The following is a 10,596-nucleotide window of genomic DNA, read 5'->3' as shown; positions in this document are numbered from 1 at the left end:
AAGAGGAAAAGCAGCTACACGTTCGAACAGCTGGAGCAGGTTTTTGGGCAAGGAGGATGGGATTCCCAGCCCTGCCAGCCCGTCCTCATCAACAGCAGCGGTTTGTACCAGGAGCTGGAGTCGGACGGCAGCACCATGGAAGAGTATTCGCAGGAGGATTGGGGAAACCACAGCCAGGAGCTTCACTGCTACCAGACGGGCGAGCAGGAATTGGGTACGAAATCGGGTACCGCCCCCTGATCTTCTCACCTCTGCTCGGCCCTGTGTCACGCAGCCGTGTCCCGGGCTGGTTTGGGTCGGGAGGGAGCTTGAAGATCTCCTTCCAACCCCCCCCTGCCCCGGGCAGGGCCACCTCCCCCCAGCCCAGGTTGCCCCAAGCCCCGTCCAACCCGGCCTTGAGCACCTCCAGGGATGGGGCAGCCACAGCTTCTCGGGGCAACCTCTTCCAAGGTCTCACCGCCCTCACACTCAACAATTTCCTCCCAATATCTCATCTAAATTTCCCTTCTTCCAGTTTGAAACCATTTCCCCTCATCCCATGGCTCCCCTCCCTGATCCCGAGTCCCTCCCCAGCTCTCCTGGAGCCCCTTTAGGCACTGGAAAGGGCTCTGAGGTCTCCCCGGAGCCTTCTCTTCTCCACCTTCTCTTCCCCACCTCTCCCAGCCTGTCCTCCCAGCAGAGGGCCTCCAGCCCTCCCGGCATCTCCGGGGCCTCCTCCAACCCCACTCCGACAGCTCCGTGGCCTTCTGCTGTTGAGGGGCTCCAGAGTTGGAGGCGATATTCCAGGTGGGGTCTCACCGGAGCGGAGAGTGCCAACATCCACGTTTCGGACACAGCGACGCTAACCACCTGACCTCCTTGTGGAGAAAAAAATTTTCCCCGGTTCGTCGTTAAAAAGCGAACCGTGGTTCCCGAAATATTTTTAGGATGAGGTGGAGGAGCCTGGCTGGAGGCCAGCAGAGCCCTGTGGCCCGAAACGGCGGAGCGGGAAGAGGAGCGGGAAGAGGTGGCGACGCCGTTCCCTGTCTCTCCTTCTACCGCCGAGTTGTCCTTCCCCTCGTGGGAGATCTTTTTTTTCGGTGGTATAAATACGGTTATGTGCAGCTGTGGGACCTTCACCTGCTCCAGTGGTGGGAACTCGATGATCGTTAAGGTCCTTTCCAACCCAAACCGTTCCCATGATTTTTAAATAAAAGAGTGAGACCTAAACCAAACTCCTCCACCCGCTTTCCTCGCCCCAATTATTGGCGTCTCTGCGTAAGAATCAATACGTTAATTAATTTGGAGATTCGGTGGTTGCCTGGTGGCTCGTTGAACTTCTGCCGGACGGAGCGAGGTCCCGCGTTGCCGATGGAAAACGCCCGCCGATCTGCGGAGTTTTAAGTCTCACTTTGCGCTTGCAGAGATGCGGATCTTAACTGATGACTTTATTCCAAGGAATAAAAAAAAAATAAAAAAAAAAAACCAAAAAAACACAATTCCTTTAGGGAGGATTTAGGAACTGGAGATGTCTCGTGGAGAGCTCTGGTGAACTGCCCGGCTTAGAGAGCGACTCTGATTTATTATCTTTATTATCTTTATTATCTTTATTATCTTTATTATCTTTATTATCTTTATTATTTTTATTATCTTTATTATCTTTATTATCTTTATTATCTTTATTATCTTTATTATCTTTGTTATCTTTGTTATCTTTATTATTTTTATTATCTTTGTTATCTTTATTATTTTTATTATTTTTGTTATCTTTATTATTTTTATTATTTTTGTTACCTTTATTATTTTTATCTTTATTATTTTTATTATTTTTGTTATTTTTATTTTTATTATTTTTGTTATTTTTATTATTTTTATTAATAATAATAATAATAATAATAATAATAATAATAATAATAATAATAATAATAATATTCTTTTTAAAATTTAATTTCAGCCTTTAACTTAAAACCAAAAGCCTCGGGGCCGTTATTTCAAATATGATCACGTCTTGGAATTTTACCTTTCAGATGAAATGCCGACCGCCAAAAGAACGTTAAAGATAAAGCAGGAATCGTCGGAAGACGCGCAGTAAGTTCCGTCCCGGAATGTGTTGTGTTTCCCCGGGGAGGGGAGGAGGGAAAAGGCTCGGGGCGAGAGGAGTTGAGGCGGTTCCCTCCGCCGGGGGGGAGCCGCGTGCGGCTTATTTTAATTTCTTTGGAAAACTTTCCAGCCCTGACCCCCGTAAACCTTTCGGAGCTCTTCAATCTGACCCCTACCGGAGGTTTTGGATCGCTTTGAGGGCGCCGATCTCCGCGCCGACGGTAAAGGCGGAGCGTTTCGAAAAAACGAAAGGCGTTGTGCAGTATTTTTCCCGCACCGGGGCCGTTTTCTTCCCCAATTTTAGGCTTTTTTTTTAAAAAAATGGCTTTTTTTTTTAAAAAGTGGCGCTTTTTTTTTAAAAAGTGGCGCTTTTTTTAAAAAAGTGGCGCTTTTTTTAAAAAAGTGGCGCTTTTTTTTTAAAAAAGTGGCGCTTTATTTTTAAAAAAGTGGCGCTTTTTTTTTAAAAAAGTGGCGCTTTATTTTTAAAAAAGTGGCGCTTTATTTTTAAAAAAGTGGCGCTTTATTTTTAAAAGTGGCTCTTTTTTTAAAAGTGGCTCTTTTATTAAAAGTGGCTTTTTTTTTAAAAGTGGCGCTTTATTTAAAAAAGTGGCTTTTTTTTTAAAAAAGTGGCGCTTTATTTAGAAAAGTGGCGCTTTATTTAGAAAAGTGGCGCTTTATTTAGAAAAGTGGCGCTTTATTTAAAAAAGTGGCGCTTTATTTAAAAGTGGCGCTTTATTTAAAAAAGTGGCTTTTTTTTTAAAAGTGGCGCTTTATTTAAAAAAGTGGCTTTTTTTTTAAAAGTGGCGCTTTATTTAAAAAAGTGGCTTTTTTTTTAAAAGTGGCTTTTTTTTAAAAAGTGGCTTTTTTTTTAAAAAGTGGCGCTTTATTTAAAAAAGTGGCTTTTTTTAAAAAAAAGTGGCTTTTTTTTTAAAAAAGTGGCGCTTTATTTTTAAAAGTGGCGCTTTATTTTTAAAAGTGGCGCTTTTATTAAAAAGTGGCTCTTTTTTTAAAAAGTGGCTCTTTTTTTAAAAAGTGGCTTTTTTTTTAAAAAAGTGGCGCTTTATTTTTAAAAGTGGCGCTTTTATTAAAAAGTGGCTCTTTTTTTAAAAAGTGGCTCTTTTTTTAAAAAGTGGCGCTTTTTTTAAAAAGTGGCGCTTTATTTAAAAAAGTGGCGCTTTATTTAAAAAAGTGGCGCTTTATTTAAAAAAGTGGCGCTTTTTTTTAAAAAAGTGGCTTTTTTTTAAAAAAGTGGCTTTTTTTTTTTGTTTTCCTGACCGTGCTGCAAATTCAGTTCAGCCCCTCAGGGTGGACCCGGAGGAAAAAAAATAGCGGTTTTTGATATAAACCTTCTTATCGCCTTCTTTGGGCTGTTCTGGGGTGATTTTGCCGATTTTTTTTTTTTTTTTTTTTTTTTTTTTTCCCCCCCGAGAGGCGCTTTAGGGAATTACCTAAAAAAAAAAATAACGCCGAATTTGCCGAGGCGGAGGCTCGCGCTGCCCGCGTCTTCTCCTCCAGGTTTTGGCACGTCGGACGGATTATATTTGGCCGATCGGACTTTGTGGAGTTTTACGGTGGGTTTGTTTTTGGGGGTTTTTTTTTTTGTTTGTTTTGTTTTTTCCTCTCCCCACCCCCCAAAAAAAAAAATCCCTCCTAAAATAGGCAGAATTCTCCGAACTCTCGAGCGGTTTGCGGGACGCCAAGACCGAGCTGCGTCTTTATCGATCGTCTTTCAAACGGAATCGTGGGGGGTTTTCGGTTGTGTTTTTTTTTTTTGGTTTTTTCCTTAAAAAGCCGCCGCCGCTAACTAGCTGCCGGATTTTCTCACCTCTTCGGCCAGCGTTAGAAAAACCGCGGCGTTTATTTCGGCGAAAATAACGTTTCCGTTCGGCTGCGTCCTCGGTCGAGGGCAGGAATCGTCTCCGTCAAACGGGAGGAATCCCGGTTCTTTGCCGCCCTTTTTCGCCGACGGGGGGGGTTGGAAATCGCGGCGCCGCCGGACCGTAAGCGCCCCTGTTGCTAAAAATCCTTGTTTCTGCTTCCTCCTTTCCCTCCCTTGGAATTTTGGAAGGATTTTTGGTTTTTTAGGGAGGAGGGGGGGTGGGGTGGGGGATGGAGCTGACGCCGTGCGCGGTGCCGTGGTTTTCCTAGCGGAGGAGGTTGGGAGAGAGCGGCGAAGACGCTACGGGGAAACCTACGGCTGAGCTCCTGTGGGCGCTGGAATTTATTCTGCGTCGTCTTTTCCTGATTTTCCAAAAAAAAAAACCCAAAAACCCCAAAAAAACACAACCCCAAACCTGCCGATCCGCTCTCGCTACCCACCGCCCTCGAAACCCGCCCCAACGCAGAGAGAGATTCCCCGCGGAGCCTTCGGCTGCTCCCGGCCGCCGCCGCTCCCAACGCGTTGTATCTCCGAGCAGTACGTCGGAGCCGCCCGCGCTGTCGCGTGTCACTTCGGGTAGTACGGAACCGACCTCCGGAGCCTTCCCCCATTCCTTCGGCAGCGTAGGAAGCGGAGGGCGAGGGGTAAGCTGCCTCCGGCTCGCCTTGCTCCGTCGGCCGGGCTCTCCTTCCCCGCGTCGCCTCCGCTCTTGGCGCGCGGCTGCTTCCAAATAACGTTTTCGGCGCGGCGCCGCTGAAGACCGCCGTTGTGCTCTTGGAAATCCGAGTGGGGGAGGGGGTTTCATCCACCGTGACGCTGGACTGGACCAAGCGTCCTTCCCTGAAATCGGCTCTGGAGACGGATTTGGTTTGGAAACGGGGGCGGGTTTGCCCCGCGGCTCGGCTTTGCCCCCGCGGCTCACCCTCTTTCCTCATTTCCATTGGAAAAACCTCCGGGAAGAGGCGGGAGAGGGACGCAGGTGGCCTGGGGGGTTGAGGACGGGGGCACATCCAGCTCTAGGGAACCTTCTGGGGATGGAAAACGAGGTTGCCCCAGGCCCCACGGCCCCATCCCTCTGCCAGCTCGGGTTTAATCCCATCGAAAAATAAATCCTGGAATCATACGCTGGTTTGGGTTGGGAGGGAGCTTGAAGATCAGCTCGTTCCATCCCACCTGCCCCGGGCAGGGCCACCTCCCCCCAGCCCAGGTTGCCCCAAGCCCCGTCCAACCTGGCCTTGAACACCTCCAGGGATGGGGCAGCCACAGCTTCTCGGGGCAACCTCTTCCCATGTCTCACCGCCCTCACACTCGACAATTTCCTCCTAATATCTCATCTAAACATCCTCTTTTTCAGTGTAAAACCATTCCCCCTCATCCCACGGCTCCCCTCCCTGATCCAGAGTCCCTCCCCAGCTCTCCTGGAGCCCCTTTAGGCACTGGAAGGGGCTCTGAGGTCTCCCCGGAGCCTTCTCTTCTCCAGGCTGAACCCCCCCAACTCTCCCAGCCTGTCCTCCCAGCAGAGGGCCTCCAGCCCTCCCGGCATCTCCGGGGCCTCCTCTGGACTATCTCCAACAGCTCCGTGGCCTTCTTGTGCTGAGGAGCCCAAAGCTGGACAAAGTGGCACAACCCCCCCTCCCCCTGCTGGCCACGCTTCTTCTGATGCGGCCCAGGACCCGGTCGGCCTTCTGGGCTACGATGGCGCATCTCTGCCTCACGTTGAGCTTCTCGCCCACCATCACCCCCAGGGCCTTCTCCTCAGGGCCGCTCTCCAGCCATTCCCCACCCAGGCTGGAGTTGGGCTTGGGATTGTCCCCACCCGCGTGTAGGACCTCCCGCTTGGCCTGGTTGAACTTCCTGAGGTCGGCACGGGCCCACCTCTCCAGCCTGCCCAAATCCCTCCGGCTGCCATATCTCCCCTCCGGCGTGTCGGCCGCTCCACCCGGCTCCCTGTCCTGTCCTCGGCCAACTCGCTGAGGCGCCCGCTCCGTCCCGCTGCCGCCTCACCAACGCGTCGCGGACTCTCGCTGCTGGTGCCTCCGCCCGGTGGCCTTGAGGACGGAGCCCAGGCGAGCGAAACCGTCCGCCCTTGGCGTCAGCGGGACGTTAAAACCGCTTCCTTCTCCCCCACCGGAGCTTCAGCTCTACTTTACACCGTACTAAACTTAGCGCCCATATTTATAGCACGATTAAGAAAGGTGGGGGCTTTTTTTTTTATTTTATTTTATTTTTTTAAATTTTTTTCATTTTTTAAGCCGTTCTTCATGAGGTTCCTCCGCCGTTGAGTGAGGATCTGCCCGCTCTACCCGGTTCGGATGGGATGGCGGCGGCGGTGGCGCCTCTGGCGGTGAAACGCCACCTCCTTCCCCTCTCTCATCCCCAAAAGCTGAACTTTTCCTTCCCGTTGTCCAAACAAAGGCGTTTCTCCAAGCTCAGCGTCCGAAGACGTCACGCTTGGACCGCGTGGGTGGACCGTCCTCTGCGTCATAAACGGACTCGCCACGGAGCTCTCTCCTGCCCCGGGTCCCGCCGGAGCTTCCAACGCTTGGAGAACCTTCCCAAAACTCACCCGCAGCCTACTTAGACCTCTAAAAGCTGTGGGTTTTTGAGACCAGAGGTTGAGTTTGACACCATCACAAGAACGCTCGGGGTTGGAAGGGACCTCTGGAGATCATCCCGCCGGAGCAGGGGCACTTCCAGCGGTTGCACAGGACGGCGTCCGGGCGGGTTTGGAGTGGCTCCAGACATGGAGACTCCCCCACCTCCCTGGGCAGCCTGTGCCGGTGCTCTGCCGCCCTCACAGGAGAGAAGGTCCTCCTCAGGTTGAGATGGAGCTTCCTATGGTCAAGTTTGTGCCCGTTCCCTCTTGTCCTATCGCTACACCGCTGGAAAAAAATAATTCCCACCCCCCCGGCACCCGCCCTTGAAGGATTTATGAGTATTGATGAGATCCCCCCCTCAGTCTTCTCCAGACCGAACAGCCCCATGGCCTTCCCTCAGCAGAGAGATGCTCCACTGCCCTCATCATCTCCGTAACCACCACTGGCCCCTCCCCAGCAGTTCCCTGTCCTTCTCGAACTGGGGAGCCCCAAACTGGCCACAACTCTCCAGCTGTGGCCTCATCGGGGCAGAGCAGAGGGGGGAGGATGACCTCCCTCCACCTGCTGACCACACCACGTTCTTCTTGATGCCCTCCAAGATGCCGTTGGCCACCTTGGCCGCCAGGGCACATTGCTGCCTCGTGGCCATCCCGTTGGAATCCCAAATCCCTTTCCCCAGAGCTGCTCTCCGGCAGGTCAACCCCCCGACCTGTACCGGTGTGGGGGATTTGGACCTTTCCGGCGTGGTGGCATCTCCCAAACCTTTTCTTCTTTCAACCATTTGGCCCACGGAGGCATTTCTTGGGTTGGAACGCCGCTGCCGACATCTCGGCCCCGAGCGCATCCGTGGGGCTGGCGGCCGCTTGCTTTTGGGGGGGGGGGGGGGTTGTTTCCCGTTAAATTTTGGAGGTGGAGGGGGGGGGGAAGCGGTTCGGAGCGGCAAATTAGGGATAGCGGGGGACCGCCTGCCGATGGGAACGCCGGACGGGGAGGAATGATGGGATTTGAGAGGAGGTTTTTGGGTTTTTTTTTTTTTTTTCGCAGCTCCGCTTTTACCGCCGCCCCTTTATCCTTCTCTCCCGGTTTCGGTTGTTGTTTTTTTTTTTTTGGTGGTTGTCATCGTTTTTGGGGGGTTTTTTTTGTTTGGTTTTTTTTTTTTTAAATTTTTTAACGCGTGTTTTCATTCCGCAGGAAACGCGACGTCATGCAGAACATCGTGCGGATCCTGGAGTCGGTGCAGTTAAAGTGGGAGCTGTTTCAGAGCTGGACGGATTTCTCCCGCCTCCACCTCTCCAACAAACTGGCCATTTTCGGGATCGGTTACAACACCCGTTGGAAAGAGGACATCCGGTACCACTACGCGGAAATCAGCTCGCAGGTACCTTTGGGGAAACGACTGCGGGAATATTTCAATTCGGAAAAACCCGAAGGGCGGGTGATCATGACCCGGGTGCAAAAAATGAACTGGAAAAACGTTTATTACAAATTTTTGGAGATCACCATCAGCGAAGCCAGGTGTTTGGAGCTGCACATGGAGATCGATTGGATTCCCATCGCCCACTCCAAACCCACCGGCGCCAACGTCGTCCAGTATTTATTGCCGGGAGGGATTCCCAAAAGTCCCGGCCTCTACGCCATCGGATACGAAGAATGCCACGACGGACCCCCCTCCCCTCTCGCCCAACGCCGGGGGGGACCCGATCCCATCGCCGAAACCCCCGGAGAGCCGGAGATCCCGCCGCCGCAGACCTCCCTCCGCTCGGAGGCGGAATCCGCTCGGATTATCTACTGTTACCTCGGCATCGCCGAGGTCCGGACCCTCCAGCAGTGCCTGTTTTTACATTTCCAGGCAAATTCCAAAACCTTCGGCAAAGATTGGGTGGGCATCAACGCTTTTTTATCCCAGAACTGCCTCGTCGAACCCGGCGTCTCCCCCAAATCCATCTACATCAAATTCGTGGAAGTGGAGAGGGATTTTCTTTCCGCCGGCTCTTTGGTAGAGTGCCTGGAAAAAGCCATCGGTTATCCCTTAAAATTTAACAACTGAGCCGCCTCTCTCCGTAAGGATTCGGCTTTTGGTTTTTCCCGCCCCGCTCGCTTCGGCATCCCCATCCTTCCCGCTCCGGCCACTCGGGATTTTTCCAGCCGGAAACCCGATTTTGGGTGGTATTTAGGAAGAAGAAGAGGAGGAGGAGGAGGGGGGGGAGAGGGGAAGGAGGGGGGGGGAGAGCGGGGATGGAGCGCAGCCGCCTTCTCCCGCCGGAAAAACTTCACTTCCCGCCGGAAAAACTTCCCGCCGGAAAAACTTCCCACCGGAACGGTGCGGAAAAGCCCCCCCCCACCCCCCCCCCGGTGGATTTGTAGGTACATTCCACACCGGACCAGCGCCTACGTGGGGCGTTTTCCTATAAAAAAGCTGTTTTGGGGTTGGTTTTTTTTTTTTGGGGGGGTGGGGGGGGGGGGGAGGGGAGGGGAAAGGGGGGGGGGGGGGGTGGGGTCTTTATTTCGGTGTCTCGTTTTGACGCAGCCGCCTCCCTCGTTAGGGCGCTCGCGGGCGGCACTAATTAAGCAATAGGTCGGCGGCGAGCGACAGCTGCCGGCCCCGACGCGGCCGCCCCCGGATGCTCTTGTAGATAATTTAGGATTTCACTTTCACCTCCTCCTCCCCTCCCCCCCCCCCGTACGAGACTTTTGTTTGGGGTTTTTTTTTTCCTTTTCATTTTGGGGTTTTTTCCTTTTTATTTTGTTTTTTTTCCTTTTTATTTTGTTTTTTTTCCTTTTTATTTTGGTTTTTTTTTTCCTTTTTATTTTTTTTTTTTCCTTTTTATTTTGGTTTTTTTTCCTTTTTATTTTGTTTTTTTTTCCTTTTTATTTTGGTGGGTTTTTTCCTTTTTATTTTATTTTTTTCCTTTTTATTTTGTTTTTTTTTCCTTTTTATTTTGGTGGGTTTTTTCCTTTTTATTTTATTTCTTTTCCTTTTTATTTTGGTTTTTTTTTTCCTTTTTATTTTGTATTTTTTCCTTTTCATTTTGTTTTTTTTCCTTTTTATTTTGTTTTTCTTTTCTTTTTATTTTTTTTTTCCTTTTTATTTTTGTTAATTTCCATTTTTATTTTGTGGGGTTTTTTTCCTTTTTATTTTGTTTTTTTTTCCTTTTTATTTTGTTTTTTTTTCCTTTTTATTTTGGTTTCTTTTCCTTTTCCTTTTGTTTTCTTTTTTTCCTTTTCCTTTTGTTTTCTTTTTTTCCTTTTCCTTTTGTTTTCTTTTTTTCCTTTTTATTTTGGTTTCTTTTCTTCCTTTTTGTTTTGGTTTCTTTTCCTTTTCTTTTTGTTTGTTTTTTTTTCCTTTTTATTTTGCTTTCTTTTCCTTTTTTATTCAGTTTTTTTTTTTTATTTACTTATTTCATTTCTCCTTTGCCATCTCATTTTTCCTTCTTTTTTGTTTTGTTTTTTTTTTGCTTCTGATTTCTATTTTTCCTTTTTCGTTTCAGGTTTTGTTTCTTCTTTGTTTTGTTTTGTCTTTCTATTTCTACTTTTCCTTTTTCACTTCAGTTTTTTCTTCTTGTTTTGTTTTTTCCTTTTATTTCTACTTTTCCTTTTTTTGTTGTTGTTTGGTTTTTTTGTTTGTTTTTTCTTTTGTTTTATTCCTTTTTATTAAGTTTTTTATTTCATTTTTTTCTTTTTTTACCCCTTTTTTTTCCTTTTTCATTTCATTTCTTTTTCCCTTTTTTTGTTTTGGTTTCTTTTGCCTTTTTATTTCCTTTTTTTCCCCTGTTTTTTTTTTTTTTCCTTCTTATGTTGGTTTCTTTACCTTTTTTATTTAAGTTCTTTCTTTTATATTTCATTTTTTCTTTTTTTATTTCTTTTTTTCCTCCTTCATTTCATTTCCCCCCACTTTTTTTTTTTCCTTTTTATGTCTTTATTTTTCCTTTTCCTTTTTTCTCTTTTTATGTTGGTTTCTTTACCTTTTCACTTTACTTTTTTCTTCTGTATTTCATTTGTGCTTTTTTCTTTTCATTTTTTCCCTTTTCATTCCAGGGTTTT

General features: G+C 48.4%; 1 protein-coding gene across 1 annotated transcript; it reads left to right on the top strand.

The window, feature by feature from the left end:
* The first annotated feature begins 105 nt into the window (after positions 1-105).
* On the top strand, positions 106-8,964 carry MSANTD2 (Myb/SANT DNA binding domain containing 2). The gene is made up of 3 exons (XM_082501410.1): positions 106-214; positions 2,007-2,067; positions 7,747-8,964. The coding sequence occupies exons 1-3, from the start codon at positions 136-138 to the stop codon at positions 8,600-8,602; spliced, it is 996 nt and encodes a 331-aa protein (XP_082357536.1). The 5' UTR covers positions 106-135; the 3' UTR covers positions 8,603-8,964.
* Positions 8,965-10,596: the final 1,632 nt, after the last annotated feature.

Source organism: Vanellus vanellus, assembly GCF_965231255.1.
Source record: "Vanellus vanellus genome assembly, contig: HAP1_SCAFFOLD_987, whole genome shotgun sequence".
In the NCBI taxonomy this organism is placed as follows: domain Eukaryota; kingdom Metazoa; phylum Chordata; class Aves; order Charadriiformes; family Charadriidae; genus Vanellus; species Vanellus vanellus.
This window is presented reverse-complemented; position numbering and strand designations above follow the sequence as displayed.

Excerpts from the sequence above, each read along its gene's own strand:
- MSANTD2 (XM_082501410.1), top strand. The coding sequence starts at position 136 with ATGGAAGAGTATTCGCAGGAGGATTGGGGAAACCACAGCCAGGAGCTT. Across the intron at positions 215-2,006 it reads GACGGGCGAGCAGGAATTGG|ATGAAATGCCGACCGCCAAA; the intron begins GTACGAAATCGG and ends TTTACCTTTCAG. Across the intron at positions 2,068-7,746 it reads GAATCGTCGGAAGACGCGCA|GAAACGCGACGTCATGCAGA; the intron begins GTAAGTTCCGTC and ends TTCATTCCGCAG.